General features: G+C 41.7%; 1 protein-coding gene across 4 annotated transcripts in view; it reads right to left on the bottom strand.

Moving 5' to 3' along the window:
- The window catches only part of PLCL1 (phospholipase C like 1 (inactive)), a 196,995-nt gene that overhangs the window by 129,205 nt on the left and 48,616 nt on the right, over positions 1 to 19,174 (bottom strand). The window contains exon 1 of one of the 4 annotated variants that reach the window (XM_088676936.1): positions 1,804 to 1,826. The exons of the other annotated variants lie outside the window; for them this stretch is intronic. Coding sequence (XP_088533062.1) covers positions 1,804 to 1,806 — 3 coding nt within the window. The 5' untranslated portion in view covers positions 1,807 to 1,826. Of the gene's footprint in view, positions 1 to 1,803; positions 1,827 to 19,174 lie in introns of those variants that run through there. 4 annotated transcript variants of the gene reach the window in all.

Below are 19,174 nucleotides of genomic sequence, written 5' to 3' on the forward strand. Positions count from 1 at the left end.
TTGTAATCAATAAAGTTGTGGCCTATATTCTGCCAAAAACCAACCCAAAATTTGAGTCCTGTCTGAATTTATTTCTTGGGGGTGGTTAAAACGTCTCCACATGCAATCATTTAAAAAATAAACACTCATACCATTACAAATATACATTTAAATGCAACAGAGAACTTGTTCTCTAAGGGCCCTCCTAAATCTCTTTGCTGGCCTTCAAAAGTTAACAGGGGGTTATTTAAAATAAAAAAATTCCTTCAGTAGCACTTCAGTATTTTGAAGTACAAAATACTTCAGTAGTATTTTGCTTTGACTCAGACCAACACGGCTACCTACCTGTAACTAGAACTAAAGGGGGTTATTTAGAAAGTCTCTCAGAGGGTAGAGACTTTAAAAGCCACCTTCATCTTGTCACCATCTTTTTTTAGCAGAGCCATTTGTCAGAGAACGGCATCCATAGTTACCTGAGGACCCCAAAGGAAGTTTTAATTTTAAATGTGAGCACTTAATAGGGTTGCCAAACCAACTGAATTTTACTGGCTACCCTTGGCCAGAATATCACCTTCCTTGTCATTCAAAAAAAAAAAAGATGCTGAGAAGCTAGAAGAACACTACTGCCCAGTTTGCGCAAAACACTAAGCCAAAGCATGGGTAAGCATGAATGTGCAAGCCTGTCAGACACTCTCCCCTGGATTTGGTGCTCCTGCTGTGGTGAAATCCAGCACCAAGACATGGTTTGCCTTAGCATTATATCCAAACACAGACATAGGCTCATGGCTTGTCTCACTGGTCTGGACACACCACAAGCTATACCCAAGGTCAGTTCCAAAATTATGTCCTGAAGTATTAAGCCAGGGGTCAGCAAACCACTGTCCCTCAGACCATGTGGGGAGCCGGACTATATTTTGGAGAGAGAAAAATGAACAAATTCCTATACCCCACAAATAACCCAGAGACGCATTTTCAATAAAAGGACACATTCAACTCGTGTAAAAACATACTGATTCCCAGACCGTCCATGGGCCGGATTTAGAAGGCAATTGGGCCTGATCCGGCCCCCGGGCCTTAGTTTGCCTACCCATATATTAATATTACGGTATATATATTCTCTTCTCATGAGAAGAGAAGACTCCCTGGAAAAGACCCTGATGCTGGGAAAGATTGAGGGCACAAGGAGAAGAGGACAACAGAGGACATGAGTTTGACCAAACTGCAGGAGGCAGTGAAAGACAAGAGAGCCTGGCGTGCTCTGGTCCATGGGGTCACGAAGAGTCGGACACGACTAAACGACTAAACAACAACAAGCATATTAAGCAGTATCCTTCAGAGATTCTTTTTTGAAGCCTGAACTTCCTTTATTTTATTTTTTTTAAAAAACTGAACTGGTTCTTTTCTGCCTGTGCTTAGCACAATTTACCACAGACTTTACCACTTCTAAGCACTTTGAAAAGTACAAACCTGATCTTATCAATAATCACAGATCAGTTTTCCTATATACATCGGTCATGTTTGCAAGAATTATAGTAGAGCTGGGAGGGTGAATGTTGCTTATTTACTTCAAAGGCTGAATATGCATCCTGGTTCTCAGTGCAACAGTTGAGCCTGCGGAACAGAGAACATATTCATGCCATATTTAAAGTTGGATTATTGCCATTCCTGCCGGGTACGTATTTCTCCGTGAAGGACAAGTCTGGTAATTGCAATTGCCACAATTCCAAAACAAAACGCTTTCAAGCAGAAATGCCTGATGTATTTAAAAAGACTAGCTTATGAAATTGCTCAAACCATAAAGACCATTATAAAAGAAACACATACCATAAAACTCCGGATCTAAAAGATGACACATTCTGGCTTTTACTATTTCTGTTGTTTGGGGGGGGGGGCATGACATTATACAATGCCCCACAACATCTAGAAAGACTCTTGCAAAATTTCTGCTTCTCAGTGATTTCAAACGTCCAGGCTTGCAGTCCCCCACCTCTGTGAGGTGCCATAGCAGAAAGTGCACATTTGAATAACTTACAATGTTTATATTTTAAACATTCACTTTCTGATGTGATACAGTCCCATGGAAATCTGACAGTTTTAAATTACTGAGAAGCAGGTAACTTCTCTGTTGGCACCCATTTTATGGAACACTCCCAAAACATCTTACCCCATTTTTGCCGTATTTATCAAGATGGGATTACCCCTTTGTATCTTAAAAGCTTTTCCTGTACTTTTGAAAGAATTTTTCATGTTGTTTGTGTTGTTGTCATGTTGTGTTTGTGTTTATGGATAAACTGCGTGTTTATCATTTTTCTTTTAATGCCCGTGTTACTATTGAATTTGTTGTACCTAATTAATGTATTACCTGGCTCTATGTAATTTTAATATGTGCATTGCCTTAGATGCCATCAGGAAAGCATCTAATGAGCAAAAATAATTGCCTGCACCCCCTCCATATGAAAATGTTACAGTTCAATGAAAGATTGTCACTAGAAACACTTTCAAACAAGCAATCCTCCTCCAACATTCTGCAGTAGTATAGCTGCGTGCAGGACTATAACACGTCTGTCCAAAACATAGAATCAGCTCTATTCCCTAGACACAAAACTCTGCTTCCAATGTTGACAGATATTATAATTCATGTACGAAAAGAATAACAGTGTCTTTGGGTGGGTGGGGACTGCAACAGTCTTTGACTTGAAACAAGTAAAAAATAATAATATTATCCATTAAGCATGTTAACAGTACTGCAAATTGCCTGTGTGGCAGTAATATCAGCATGTATGCACAGCACTTTCCAACTAATTAAGGACACCCATTTCTCAGACTCAGTTTAGTAGCATGTTTAGGTTTCTTTATCCCCCCCCCCCTCTTTTTCTCTCCTCTCTTCCTGATTAATGAGGTCAGGAAAGGATACTCCACGCCAATAATAGTTTGTATTAACCGCGGGAAGCACAACTCAGTACTTTTCCTCACAGTGACTGTTGGGCTAAAAAGGAAGGGAAGAAAAGAAAAGAAAAGAAAAGAAAAGAAAAGAAAAGAAAAGAAAAGAAAAGAAAGCCCAGGCAACTGTATACAGTAAAATCTGAGCACACAACCCAAGAAAAAGACAGCTCAGCCTGCCAAGAGTGCTACAGGAAGTTTAGTAAGTGACAATGTAATTTAAAGCAAAATGCTTATTTGAACTACGAAGGAGCAGGGTCATTTTTTATGCCTATCCGGCCGCCCAGTATACAGACAATAAAATAAAATAAAATCCAGAAAATGCATTGGAAGTGTCTCTTGTGCCAGAGGCGGCGGCTGATTCTTATTTGCATATTTCAGAGACATGGCCGTTCATCACTATGGCTGCAGCATTTGCCAAAACCTGGGGAAGTGTTTTTGCGTGGATTCTTGTGGCATAGTTAGCTTCAATGGCCAAAAAAATAGCCCAACACATTATGTTAGAAATAAGGAGATTTGGGGGAGGAGGTTTACTGAATGAGGTTTCTTTTGATATGCCTCCTGGTCCTGGATTCTAAGGCTTTGGCACACACTGCTTTCAGAGTTGTCACTAAACTACAGGGAAAAGAAAGACACTATTGAAATTGCAAAAGCAGAAAACTGCTGTTAGGATGTGGGTTCGCTTCATTCAGGACATAAACACACCACGAGTGCAAGCAATAAAACAGCAATACCCAAGTTTGAGACCCTTTGAGAGCCAAAAGAGTCATGCAGGGTGACCACATACGACTTGATCAACGCATGTTTGCCCCAGACACCCAAAATGCAAGGGTGTGGGAGGTGTGTGCCAGGGTTATCTCTCCAGATGTTGCTGGACCCTAACTCCCATCAGCCCCAGTTAGCATGCTTCGTAGTCAAGGGTGATGGGAGGTGGAGTCCAATAACATCTGGAAGGTCACAGGTTTCCCATTCCTCGTCTACCCTCTATTTTGCACAATGGAACATACAGAGGAGGTATGTGATTCCTCACTTCTGGTATCCAATCCAGGCTAGGGGGGAACTGTTTAACAATAGAGCATAGCAAGGCAACACAAAGCAGTGGACCAGATTTTGCTCTCCTCCTTTGTACACTCCTTTTTTTTAGACCCGCCCAGCCCTGCTTTGCATATGAACCAAGCAAACACATGTTCAACATATAACGTGGTGGCCCTGCTCATCTAGTCTGGCCCTAATTCACAGCAGTTTCGCACAACCTCAAGTTTATCCAGTGGAGGGACTTCCGGTTCGTCGCGGCGGTGAGAAGGACGCAGGGACTTCGCGTGCCGAGGTCCCTGGCTTCTCGGAGGGGGGGGGAAGTCCGCAGAGCGAGCGGACTCCCCGTAAAAGCATCGGATCGAGAGTTCCGATGACTCAGGCGTCCAGCGGCTGCTCCGTTTGGCGGATCCCCCGCCGCCCGAGAGCTCAATAGAGCGATCGTGAGCCGGCGGGGTTGAACCGTGGGAGCCATTTTGGGCCACATCTTACCTCCGGGAAGCGAAGCTCCGAGTCCTGACCCGGCAAGCGGCGGATTCTTCCGATTTGAACTAAAGATTCCTAAAGAAGTAAGTGGAACTTTGATCTGGATCCTAAATTTGCCGATTGGAAAAATAGGAGAGACTTTAAAGAAACGGAAGCCGGTCTCTTCCTAATGGGAAACTGGGAGGCGTTTGGAAAAAAAAAACCCAAGCCGAATAACGAAAGAATTTGAAATTGTAGACCCGAGAGGGAAAAAAGACTTTTTGGAACCATCTCAGCCCCTGAGTCCGGCACCCCTTGAGGTACAGCGGTATTAAGGGGAAGAACGTTTTGACAGCTGTCAAAAGCTGTCAAACTGCCAAAAGACCGGGTGGATTGATTGCACTGCTGTGAACAGAAAAAAATTGTTTGAAAATGTGAAAGAACTATTTAAATTGGAAGTAAGAACGGATTTGGGACTGAGTTAAGAACTAAGGAAAAGAACAGCCAAAATGGAGTTGATCGTCTGAGAAAGGAATTTTCCAGTACCCATTGTTCCCTACCCCCTGTTTATCTGCGGTTACGAGAAATATGAAAACAAGGCTGTCTCGAGCCTTCCAGGAGACTGTGCTGAACTACTTGCTGTCATGGGAAGATTTTTATAAGGAACGGCAACATCCCAATTTACCACCAGTCGAGATTGAAGTCCAAGTCCAGGACTTAGAGGATAATTTAAATTTGGAGACTGCTGACTCTGAGACTGTGTGTGAGGAGAAACAACTGGAAGAGGACTTGGACTATGACAAATTTGTTTGGGATGAAGCAAAATATGATTTTCAAAAGGAAGAAAAACAAGCAGAACAAGAAGATGAGAGACAAAGTGACTTAAAGACTAATGGAATTGAAGATCCTGGAGGGGTTAAAATGTGGAGTGGTGTTTTTGTGGGATGGGAAGGACAGGGGCGGGGGGGGGCAAAGGTCTGGAGATGGATCTGGGAAAGAATGGGTGTGGGGTAAAAACTCTAGTTAAAAGGTATTGTTTTGGTTTCTGAAAGACGGTTTTCGAAATCTTGGCATGACAATGGAAATGCTGAACCAATTGGGGGGGAAAGACTTAGGGAGGGGAGATGGAATGTAAAAAAGAAAGGGAAAAAAAAGTTATGTTTCCTTAAGGGAGTATAAGAATGGTTTGGAAAAGAATTTTTAAGTTACTGTAAATTATTGTAAGTTAAGTGAGGTGTTTAGGCAGAAAGCTGCCTACCCCCCTCTCCCTATTCTGAGGCACTCAGTGGCAGGGGGTGCTCAGATGGGTGAGGAGGAAATGGAACCTTGGAAGTGCTGTGCCCTGCAGGTTCCTCTTGTGGCAGGAGGGGACCTGTGGGAGGGCAGCATGAAAAAGGAGGAGGATTGAGTTAATATTATAAGATTAAGATTTGAAACTGAGTTGGAAAATTCGCCACAAGTAATCAGAATTTGTCAGGAAAACCATCAGGAAGACTATCGAGGGAGTCGCAATTAAGATGTTACAATAATAAGAACTGGGAAGTTTGAACTTTTCCCAATTTTCCTTTTGTTTTCTTTTTCTTTTTTTTTTCTATGTTTTTTTTTTCGTATGTGTTGTAGGTTTGTAAATATGATTATGAAAGAGTTGGGGGATGCAGATCCCCATAACTCCTTCCTCCCTGTTCTTTCAGTGGCAGGGGGGGGATATGGAGGGAGGAGGGAGGGGGGAAGCAGAACTCAATTCACAATTGGACCCCTTTGATTCTTAAAGCACACGGGTCCCACTGGTGGCAGAAGTGGACCGGTGTGTGGAGGGAAAACGAAGGGACAGTGTTATATTATATGTCTTGTGTGTGTCTGTCTTGTTTGAAAATCAATAAAAATCTTTTTTTAAAAAAAAAAAAGTTTATCCAGTGGAAGCAACCAAAAGGCCATATTTATACAATAAAACTAAGCCTGCGTGCATCTATTTATTTATTTATTGGGTTTATATCCCACAATTTTCCATACACACACCAAAAAACCCAAAGCAGCAAACTAAATAAATCTAAATAAATAAATCATATGAAAACTCAAAATACATTGCAGCAGCCGAAAGATCCAGATAAAAATGCCAATAAAACTAGGAAATAGCTCAGGAGCAATAAAAGTCGAGTATATTTACTGAACTGAAAACCAGAGGAAAATATATGCTTTTAGCTGGCTCCAGAAGGACGTTGAATGTAGATGCCAAGCATGCAGAACCAGAGTGGGTGTTCCACAAACAAAAATGTTGGGGAACAATTCACAAAACAGCTTCTGCAGCATATCTAGGTGTGGTTCCCAATGACAGAAAACAGGTGTGGATCTCCTCCGGACACAGCAGAGGGATCATGTTTCCTTTTAAACAAGACAATGCCTTAAAAAAATACTGGTCAAGTGTGGAAGACGTGTGTACAGTCATACCTTGGGTTAGGGCTTGCCAATCAGAAGGTCGGCGGTTCGAATCCCTGCGATGCAGTGAGCTCCCGTTGCTTGGTCCCAGCTCCTGCCAACCTAGCAATTCGAAAGCACGTCAAAGTGCAAGTAGATAAATAGGTACCGCTACAACAGGAAGGTAAACGGCATTTCCGTGTGCTGCTCTGGTTCGCCAGAAGCGACTTTGTCATGCTGGCCACATGACCTGGAAGCTGTACGCCGGCTCCCTCGGCCAATAACGCGAGAAGAGCACCGCAACCCCAGAGTCAGTCATGACTGGACCTAATGGTTAGGGTCCCTTTACCTGTGTGCAAATGAAAGCACCCTTACAGGAATATCATTATCCCTAAGATTTTTTCTCTCTTGGAAAGTCTGTTATTATATTGTTTTCGCCCAAATGCTCATCAATTTTAAAATTGGATTGGCTCCTTAATATTTTGAAACTTTGCTAAAGAAGTGCCAGCTTACTATCCAGTCTGGAGAAACAGATCTTGGAATCACACAGCATAATGCCTGGCTGGCAATAAGCCTGAAGACTGGCCACTCCATGAGCCAGTTTTATACATAGTCTTCCAGCCAAGTTAGCAGGCCATAAGCACCTTTCGAGCTGTCCTGTGACACACAGATGTATGCAGACAAGCTGGCCTGAGCAGCTTTTGTTCTTTTCTGAAAGTACAGGCTGCCATCAACATTTGTTTTTTGAAGCCTTACTTTATCCAAAGCAAATCCGTTTTGCACATGGCATTTGTTTTACCTCCAGCACGAAGCAATTACCTTCTTAAGCATGCATAATATCCTTTTAAGGACTGGGTCTGAACTTGGAAGAATTGTCCCTTATAATTCATGGAAATTACCCTTTACCTGCCGGTGTCACTGCTTCAGCCTTTATTAGCAAAACCTCATACTTTCAAGATGATCGAAGTCACAGCATGGAAATAGCCAAGTGAAAGGAAGTGGGATACTGTACACTCCTGCCGATTCCTCTAAAGGCTGTCATCACTTGCATAAAATCTGATTCAAGAGTCTGTAGCCAGCTTTCACACAACCTTTTTTTTACTTGCACCACAGTGACTTTCTGAAACATTTCCCCAATGGGAAGATCTAAGGGCTAATTCATACATTACAATCCTAGCTGTCTACCCAAGATGTTTTCAAAGTTTCCCTAAATGTGCATAGTGTAGTTGTATGCATCTTCAACTCTTTTCTCATGGTTTAAAAATACGGGTTGGGAAAGAAAAGGTGCATTGCCTTGCATGTTCTTACCAGCCCTAAAAGTCCACTGCAACACCACTTTAGCACATGGTAAATTTCAGATCATAGGAGCATAGGAACCTGCCTTATACCACCTAGCTTAGTCCACCTAGCTCAGTATTGACAACACTGTCCGGCAGCGGCTCCCAGGAGTTTGGGACAGCCCTATCTGGAGATATCAAGGATTGAACATAGGACCTTTTGCAGATTCTCTACCATTGAACTACGGTCCTTAGCTGAGTATAAGTAAGAAGAAATGAACATATGTACTGATTTGCCACAGGTGTTTTGATTTAGGTCAGGGTTGTGGGCCAATTGTGCCCGAAGATTTATGAAAATTTTGTTCTCAAGCTTTGCTCACAATCTCAAAGTGAGTGTTGGCCCCATCCAAAAACACAATTCCACATGGCACTCTATAACCAGAAGTAAAAAAATTTAAAATGTGCGATAGAATGCCAGATTGACGGATCGTTTTTCCAAAGCTAGTACACTTCTAAGCATGGATCTTGCTAACTTGTCTAAAGTTACAGCAAAGATCAGCACTCTAAAGGAAACAAATTTTGTTCCCCAAAGTCTAAGTGGTAAATTATAAATGTAAAAGCTTATGCCTGAGAATATTAACCTGCAAGTTCAAAACTTCTACGTGGACCTCTTTTATTCTTCTGTAGCTGTGGGTTTAAACCACAGTCTAAAATGAAACAAAAACCATGTTTAATTACCATTTCTAGTTTCTCTTAGTCCTTGTTATCTTGGAGTATTGCAACACTTTAGAATTTCATAGTCATTGGCTTCCACTACAAAGTACTAATGAGTGGGCTTCAAAGAGATACCTTAGGCACAACAAGTGGGATTTTTGACTACATGTAAGGCACACACATCCCTCCATGCTGGCTGAGGTTGAAAGGAGTTGAAGTCCAAAACATCTAGAGTCCAGCAGGTTGGAAAATTACATTACACACTGTTTTTGAAAGCCCTATCCATTTCAAAAGCAGTTTTGTTATGTGACACCATTCAAGAAACAGCACAAAGATTCTTTGGGCATGGAGAACTAGTGATGCAGTTCTTTTAATCCCAGCCAATATTTATTATGTACCTGAACAACTAAGTGTTGTACAATTGATAAAGGACATTTTTTTAAAAAGGCTATGTTCTGCCATCTCCAAGAGGTAGTCACAATGCACAATACTACTGTGTTATACAATCATTTCATTAGTTTCAGCTGTTTCTCTTGGCAATGAGGTGTGCTATGGAATATAATTCCTCATTGAAAAGAAAAGAAGAGCAGTTTTGCTGCTGGGATTTTAGGAAGCACCTCACCCAAAGAATAGAAAACAGAACCTGCACAGTTGAAGGTGGGTTCTGCATGACTTGTTCCACAACCTTGAACACAATGATATCAGATTCATACCTGCTTTCTCATACGTATCACTTCAAGGGGGGGAAACAGAATTTATTTACTCAATAATGTTACAGAATGCAAAGGAACAAAGCCGGCTTGCAGCTTATTTTGAGATACAACATGTTGAACCCTTACACAATCCTCCTTTTCTGTTACACATAGTTCCTGGGCTAATGAGTTGAATCATATGGTTCCTCAAAAAATAACAGAAACTATGTACCGTTGCTCATTTCTGCAAACATTGCTTCCAAACATCCCATTTACAAATTGTAGTAAAGTACCTTGAAAATCAAAGTGATTTAACTAATGATGCTATCCTGATGTTGACCAACATTTTCATTGTTTATTTCAGATGTCTCCTTAATCCCAACATTATTGTTATTTTGAGAACATTTTACTTATATTACAGGAAGCAAAAACTACAATTCAATCTTTATAAATGGGCAAGGGCAACATGTTTGATATAGCTCAATTCATGGCCCACAGATTTCCTCTGCCTCCCCCTTCCCCACTGGTTAAGGCCACCTCTCCTCTTCACCTTCCACCATGCTCCCTCTAAATAGTCTGGCATTGATCAGGAAGTATGATATATCTGCGGTACAATCATTCCCAGCCTTCAGCTCCATCCAAAACTGCCTGAAGGGAATGTATTGTGTAGCAGGAATTGAGGTTGGTGCATCTTCCCAGCCACCATGGAGAAAAACCATGATGGAGATACAGATTTACAAGCTAAGTAGTTTTTTCATAATACCTGGTAAGTGAATCCAAGTGGCAAAAATAGTTATGTCATACAAATAGGCAGACATCAGACTGTTGCTCTGGAAAATGTATGAAGTCTTATATGGCTTTGGTCCAGATTATCTGAAGGACCATATCTCCCTATATAAGCCTGCCCAGGTTTTGATATCTTCAGTATTTATCTTGGTCCTGCATCCTCAAAGGCACATTTGGTAAGGACACAAGAGAGGGCATTCTCAGTGGCTGCTCTCAGACTGCAGGAGATCCCTTCATGGGAGGCTAGGCTAGACCCCTCCCTGCTTTCCTTTTGCTAACATGCAAACACTTTTTGGTTTACATAGACCTTTGGCCACTAACTGGCTGCTATGGACTTTTAATGGTGGGTGTTGTTTGGTTTCCTCTCTGGTGATTTTAAATGGTTTAAAGTTACTTCAATTCAGTGCTGTTTTTAATATGGTAACTGATTATTTAAATGAGATAATATACTGGGCGAAAGGGGGGCATAATCTTTTTGTAAAAAATAATAACATCTAAATATCAGGTCTCATGAGCTTTAGCTAATTGGCATGCTGTCTTTGATGTCCTTGTTTCCGATCAGAAAAAAGTCACCATCAAAATCTTAAATTGACAGACAGATTCACAACATACCCAGTTCTTTTGAGAACAAAATGCCGAGAATTACAAAATTGGGGGAAGAGAACATAATTAGGAAATAAACAAGGATCTTTACTACAGCAAAAGAATTATGCTTCTCTGACGGTATGATCAAAACCAGCAGCAAAACAATTTTTTGGGGGGTGGGGGCGGGATAATGCCCATTGAGATGGATCAGCAAAAAACATGGTTGAGTTTATTACACAGACATGAGAAGAGATAAAACAACAAGATAAAATCTCCTAAATAGCAGCTAAATAACCAAAAATTGATATTTCACTTGTGCAGCCCACCATTAGCTTTCCCTTTTTTCAGTGGTTACTTTTCTATTTATCAGCATAAACTTAAAAAATAAATTAAGTTTAAGTCAAATAAGGGATACTATCTCACCTTCACCCCCTGAAAGTAACACCACCACTATTTAAACAATGTTCAAAATATTTCAAAGGATGCAACAGGTTCACACATCCAAAGTGAAAGCAATGGGATACAAAAAGCATTCCATTCACATTCCATTCCATTCCATTCTCGTTGGCTACATGATAGCATCATTGTTGCCAGAAGGAAGAAGAGTTTGTTTTGTTTTTGTTTTTGTTTGTTTTTTTGAAATGTTACCAAAGCAGCAACCAATAAAGGGACAAACCAGACACCAGAGAAAAAGGTGAATAGGTGGGTTCTGAAAAACATTTTATCTACTTTCTGCCTTGCAATTTTTTGTGGGCAAACATTCTGAGCAGTACTACATTGAACCCGCAAAATGTGATTCCAGTGTATGGTGTGTACACAGCCTAGTAGGAGTCAGTTCACATGTTTACCCATCATATAGCGGGATGACACCCTCATCCATTACAACACAAAAAGTAAGTGTGTTGTTGACATAAAATATTGACACAGCGTGTCTACGTGCAAAGCAGAGAAAGCTCACACCCATTCCACATGAAATACCCAGGATTTGAAGGGATGTAAAAGATTTCACAAAGGATGTTAAATTTGACAAATCTTGGTCCTATGGGGGATTTTAAGTCTCTCTGCCCATAACCTGGAATCAACCATGAGGAATACAGCTCAATATCTTAAGTACTTTCTAGTGACTATAGTGAAGGAGAGATTGCTTTTTAAGGCTTAAATGGAATTATCAGGCCCTTGGACAGGAGCAAAGCACTTTCAACAGTATAAGCCGATGCAAAGCTGCTTTAACATCCCCCAAAACTGTTTGTTTGCAGTGGTTTCGCTAGAACTTTAATCTGCTACTAAACATGATCAAACTAACACCTTTATATGTTTTTGGGGTCTTCGCTTCAGAAGATCTTCACTCAGCAAATTCTCTATGCACTCCTATATATCCATGCATTTAAAGCGCATTGGTTCCCCAAAAGAATCATGGGAACTGTAGCACACCCCTCACAGAGCTACAATTCCCAGCACTTTTAACAATCTATGTTTCTTAGGATTCTTTGTGGGGGTACCGTATGCTTTAAATATTTGGTGCAACTGTTCAGATCCAAATGCAATCATTCTCAGAAGACTCAATGAAAGGGTTCTTCATAATTCTTTTATATTTTGCCTATGCTGAAGGATGTAGCAAGTAACTGAATATTGGGGAACACTCTGGAAATGGACCTAAAACGGTGCAGCCCTAACCCCTCCAGGTGCTCAGTGTGATCTCCTCTGCGTATCTCCTCTTGTGAGTTTCTTAAATCTCAGTGTTTTCAGTATGTCTATGCATGCTGTTTGCTGGTTTGGCAGCTCTTCTGTGTATCTACACCATTACATTTCCCTTGCATAGGGAGTACTGGGTATTTGCATCATTTGCAAGCAACCCTTTGCACTCATTATCAGTAGAAACATGCACACCTGTGCATTAATATCAATGTCATGAAGGCAGAAGGGGGCTATATTAGTGGCAATATTTACAATTCAAAGCACTTCTACCTATGTAGATTAAAATGTGTGTGTGTGCCCAATAAAAGAAGCAGGGAAGCTCATGTTTCTGCTATAAAAAAAATGCTAAGTGCTTACTCATGAGACATTGGCTTTAATGAGGTTATGTGGCTTTTATGCAACTACATCAAAAGCACACTTCCCCCAAGGAATCGCCACTGAACTAGCTGCTAGAAAATGCTCATGGGAGACTATGAGGAGAATTGTGCATGATTTCCCAAAAGATAAAAACAGAAGCATTGATCTGTATCTAGGGTAATGCTATGCAAAGATTGTACTGGCATTAGAATTGGCTGGGAAAGGTTATTCGTACTAGATTTTTAAACATTCTTGTTGTAAATAACCTTTATTGTACACTTGAAACTTAACTTAACCTAAACGGCCTCGGTCCGGTATACCTGAAGGAGCGTCTCCACCCCCATCGTTCTGCCCGGACACTGAGGTCCAGCTCCGAGGGCCTTCTGGCGGTTCCCTCATTACGAGAAGCCAAGTTATAGGGAACCAGGCAGAGGGCCTTCTCGGTAGTGGCACCCACCCTGTGGAATGCCCTCCCACTAGAGGTCAAAGAGAACAATTACCAGACCTTTAGAAGGCATCTCAAGGCAGCCCTGTTTAGGGAAGCTTTTAATGTTTGATGGATTTCTGTATTTTAGAATTTCTGTTTTTTTGGAAGGCGCCCAGAGTAGCTGGGGGAACCCGGCCAGATGGGCGGGGTATAAATAATAAATTATTATTATTATTATTATTATTATTATTATTATTCCTGAAAAATAAAAAGAACTTTTCTGTCATTCCTGTTCCTGATAACGCTCGTGTCATTTTCACCGTGAGGATTTTGTAAGTTGCTTTGAGAGACTCACTGGGCTACAGAGGAGGATATAAGAATTCTAAATAAGTAAAAAGAATACTTTTTCTAATCCCAAATCCTGCCATATTAAAAAATGGGATTACTGTTGTTGTTCTTTATGAAAGTTTCGCAATGGACATCGCACATTGAGCAAAGCATGCTAGAAAATTGGGACACAGGCCATCCCAGGGGAATAGGATTTGCAAATCTCCCTCTCCATGGATGGAGAGGGCGATCTACCCTCAGAAGCCCTCTCTCAGACCAGCTCTCTGCTATATATTTAAGGCAGTATCATTTCACTTTCACTGTTTCTAGCCTGTTTGACATGACTATTTTACAGCCACTTTCACTCTACAATGTACATCATTTCTTCTTTGTCAGCAGTTACACTGTAGACAGTGTCTTGATTCAGCAGTTTCAACTGAACATGTTTTTTGGTGTAATGATATATTTACATGTAGACTGGACTAGTGAAGCATTCCCTTCCCCCCACAACAACAACATGCACCTTAATATCAAACCCCTAAATGTTAACTACAGGGGGTACGCTAATAATTAATTTTAATTTTCATATTTAAATCCTTGTTATATTCACACTGTCCTTTGTATTTTTGATATGTTTTATGATCTGTGATATTGTGCGTGTTGATGCTGGTCTGCGACCGTATTAATAAATTCATTCATTCAACAACAACAACAACAACATGCACCTCAGGTGATACTTTTATCTTATAAAGCTTTTTTTAAAAAAACAACACCCTATTGAATTTATTACTAAAGTAACTTTTAAGTGGAGAAGGAGGCTGTTTTTGTCCTCCCAGCCCCAGGGACTTTAGTAAGCACAACAAAGGAGAAAGGTGAACCAAAGGGTAGGAGTGGGGAAATGGCAGTAGACACTCAGTTTTATTTCCCAATTCAAGAATAGGTTTTAAAGAGTAAAAAGGAGAATGTATATGTGGCAACATGCAAACTAGGCCCAATCCATGTTCCATAGCAACAATATCCTCTGATCCTGTTATAGTAGCAGTAGATAACTGATCATTGCACACAAAAGATGAGGGAGGGGAGGAATTCAGTTCAGCTTGCATTTAAAGGTGAACTTACCTAATTTACGGGTGACACAGGTGACGCTGTGGGTTAAACCACAGAGCCTAGGCCCTAGGGCTTGCCGATCAGAAGGTTGGCGGTTCGAATCCCCGCGATGGGGTGAGCTCCCATTGTTTGGTCCCAGCTCCTGCCAACCTAGCAGTTCAAAAGCACATCAAAGTGCAAGTAGATAAATAGATACCGCTACAGCGGGAAGGTAAACACCGTTTCTATGTGCTGCTCTGGTTCACCAGAAGTGGCTTTGTCATGCTGGCCACATGACCTGGAAGCTGTACACCAGCTCCCTCGGCCAATAACGTGAGATGAGCACCGCAACCCCAGAGTCAGTCACGACTGGACTTCATGCTCAGGGGTCCCTTTACCTTTTTACTTAATTTACAGTTCCCAAAACAATACTCAAACTAAAATGTACCCGCCCTTCCCCTAATTTCAAAATTCTATTCTCCAGTCAAGCAGTGTGTACAAAAGGTGTACATTTAAAATGCATGTACAGTGGTACCTCGGTTTATGAACACAATTGGTTCCAGAAGTCTGTTCATAAACTGAAGCGTTCATAAACTGAAGCAAACTTTCCCATTGAAAGTAATGGAAAGTGGATTAATCCGTTCCAGACAGTCCGCGGAGTACTTAAACTGAAGCGTTCATAAACTGAAGCGAACTTTCCCATTGAAAGTAATGGAAAGTGGATTAATCCGTTCCAGATGGGTCCGCGGAGTACTTAAACTGAAGCGTTCATAAACTGAAGCATGGGTGTAATTGGTTCCGGAAGTCTGTTCATAAACTGAAGCGTTCATAAACTGAAGCGAACTTTCCCATTGAAAGTAATGGAAAATGAATTAATCCGTTCCAGATGGGTCCGTGGCGTTCATAAACCGAGGTTCCACTGTATTAGTAAAGATACAAAATACATTATATAGGGAAAGACTGTGCAAAAGTGTGTGTATTAGGAGAAATCTCCACTAAAGTGCTGAGGAATTTTCATGAGGGTTTATTTTTTGCAGGGGGTGACTTTTTGATGGAATAATGTAAAAAAAAATGAACTTAAGGACTAGAAAAACAAGAAACTGAGAAAAACCAAAATTGACATGTTTGTTCATTCCTATATCATGCCTGGGTAGGGGAGGCCTTAGGACAGGGGTCAGCAAACTTTTCCAGCAGGGGGCCGGTCCACTGTCTCTCAGATCTTGTGGGGAACAGGACTATATTTTGGAAAAAGAAATGATGCAAGAGCACCATGAGCCCAGATGGCTGCTTACCTGTGTCTTGTAAGCAGCAGGGGCTGGCGGCAGCGGTGGGACGATGAGCAGCATGCAAAAGGGCTCTGGAGAGAGGCTGCTTAAAATGGCGGCCTCTCGAGTGCTGCTGCTGCTGGCACCAACAAAGCCCAGCCCCCTTCCTCCTCTAGGCAGGGAAGGGAGAAGCCAGGAGGAGGGAGGGAGGAGGCGCCGCTGCCGCCGCCGTGTGAGGGAGAGAAAAGGAACATGCCATGTGAGGGAGAGAGAAAGAACATGCGTGGTGATCCACACAGCGATTCCCGGACCATCCGCGGGCCAGATTCAGAAGGCAATTGGGCCTGATCCAGCCCGTGGGCCTTAGTTTGCCATCCCATGCCTTAGGAGCTGGCTCTGTTCCTAATGCAAGTGCAGCATTCTTCCCCTACTGCCTGTAGAAAACAGCATGGAAGAGGTGTCCAGCTCTGGCAATTTTCCTCATGGGAAACTGGAATATCGATAGTACACCACACCTGATTCTCCTTAGGTTATAAAAATACAACAGCAACTGTAAGCCTCATCAAAACAAATGGCATTTGAATCCAAGTGTTTCTGTTTGTCTTGTCTGTCAAGGGCTAATAGTTATTGATTTCTTTTCGATCACCTTTGGATGCCTCATGGAGGAGGATGCACCAAAGGGAAAGTGATGCAAACCAGTCTGTTTCCTAGGAAATTGTTATGGCGCCAATAAAAGCACAACCTGAGGAGAAAGCAGCCTTCAAAAATGTTTTGAAGAAAATCACATTTATTTTGGGTGGTGGTGGGGAAACCCCACATGCTCCTTTCAATGTAAAATCTCCAAGGCTGTTTGCCATATATACTAAATGTAACACAAGTTTAAAACCTTCATTTTAAAACAGGAAACATCTCAAACCAATAGAAACAATAAAAGCCAAGTCATAGAGTTAGCAGAAACAGTGTTCACTTATCAATGCAAAATGCAAGATTTCTAGAAAAGAACCATCTTGGTTTCGTACCTTAAAGACCTATCAGACTTCCTTCATGAAAGGTTCCACACCCACCCACTATATATAGTCCTACACAGAGATACACGTTATTAAGTAACTGGGGAGAGACAGATTCTCTTAGGAGAAGCTCAACATTCAGATAGGTTCATATTGGTCCTTAGGTATTCTGAGCACAGACCATTTAGTGCTTAGGTAGTCATTTTGATACCTTCCAAATGTTGCTGGATTCCAGTTCCCAACCAGCCTGGCCAACGGTGAGGAGCTGTAGCTCCACAGCACCCGGAGGGCTACACCTCTGAACTACGTCTTCAAAAAGGTTGTCACTTACAGATGGACCCAGAAACCATGTGGAAGCCAGTGAAATTTTAACACCAGTGTCATATTTCCAGATAGCCTTCTGCATTAACATTCGCCACATTCTAAACCAGTGGTAAATTACCAGACAGTTTTCAAGGGCAGCCCTGTGTGAAGCGCACTGCAGTAGTCTTCAAATAGAGATATTGCTCAGCAATAAGAAATTAGAATGAATACATTGTATAAACTCAGCTCTAGCATGGCAATTCAGAATGCATACGGCACAAGCTCAGCTGCTTTGCCAACTGGGCTAATGCTGGACAAATACTGCCTGTGGGAAGGCGCACCAAATTTTTCTTAGAACTTCATTCAGTTAAATTCCCTAACTGAACCATGAGAGCGACGGACATGCAGAGAGCAATACGAGGGAGGGGGGACAAAACTAGAAAAGCTGAGGATATAAATCCATTCCAAGCTCTTACAATTTAATGTGAACAGCAGGTCCCTGCTTTCCCCCTTCATCATAATCTAATTCTTCAGCCAAGCTTAGTTGCATAACCCTGCACAACAGGGCCTTTTTCAAAAATGAAAAATGAAAGACAAACTGTTGTTGCAGCTAAGTAAAAGTGGAATAGGATTAGTGTATTGACTCCTTGGTTACTCTGCTTTCAATCCAAAAGTTCAAGGGGAGGTAAGGAGAGAGGGAGAATTCTATAAAGCAGAAGCCACAGCAGTATGTGGATAACGGTCTTCAAGTAGCACTGTATAGTAACCACACTGGGACACATGAAGCCTGCTGGCTCTTAAACTTTCGTTATTCATTCCAAAGAGGCAAGGGAATATTTTTAAAACCAAGACTGCGGTTTTGATTGGTGAGTGGCATTATACCTTGCATGCATTCGTTTTCAGCACAATCGAGCACCAACAAGCAATTTGACCGAAAGCCCTAAATCGGTATAGAAATGAAATGCGGCGTGGTCTGAAGTGCTAGTACAGAGCTCAACCACACTTGTGAGTATGCCCCTTGCCCAACAATTTTGTGTGATGCAGGACTCACGTTGTCCTGACCAGAAGTGGCACCCCACAGCTTAAGATGGGTGCCTGTGGGTGGCTTAGCCAAGCAGGTAAAAGTTGCAGGACCTTGGACAGTTCCAAGCAGGAAATTTCCTCCAATGATGTCTTCAAAAGCTTATCTCAGACCTTATATCCTTCTTGGGCAGACCTTCAGTTAGAAGGCCATACCTTCTAACTCAGGCATCCCCAAACTAACTGAAAAAAGGAGAACCTTAAAATGGCAGTCTTTTGCCTTGGAGCCTTGCACTCCATTTGCCTTTTGGACAATTCCATGGTAAGCAAAATCCAGGAAGTACAAATCACCTAGTCAAACAAAGGAAGCCAGTTGTTCACAGAACAACAACAACAGCAACAACACACACACACACACAAAAAGCTGGATACTCAAGTTGCTTTAAGAAGTTCTGAATGTTGCTGAGGACCGCCAAAAATGGCCACAGGGGCCACATGCAGGCTGCGTGTTCAACCACCCTCCTCTGAATGCTTAGTTGAACTTCATGATAGGTTAACCAGCATTCAAAATTGCAGTATGTGGTGTTTTTTAAAGTGAAGAATGCATTTCAAGGTCCTCACCTTTTCAGCAGAATCTGATGAAGTGAATTCTAGTCCATGAAAACCTAGCCAATGTGATGCCCCTCCACATATTTCTAGACTCAACCTCTCAACATCCTTGACCTTTTGCCATGATGAGTTGGGAGCCCACATGATGAGTTGGGAGCCCACAAGCTTCAGGAGGGGACTGTTATGTTTTTGGACT

Source organism: Zootoca vivipara, chromosome 1 (assembly GCF_965207765.1).
Source record: "Zootoca vivipara chromosome 1, rZooViv2.hap1.1, whole genome shotgun sequence".
In the NCBI taxonomy this organism is placed as follows: domain Eukaryota; kingdom Metazoa; phylum Chordata; class Lepidosauria; order Squamata; family Lacertidae; genus Zootoca; species Zootoca vivipara.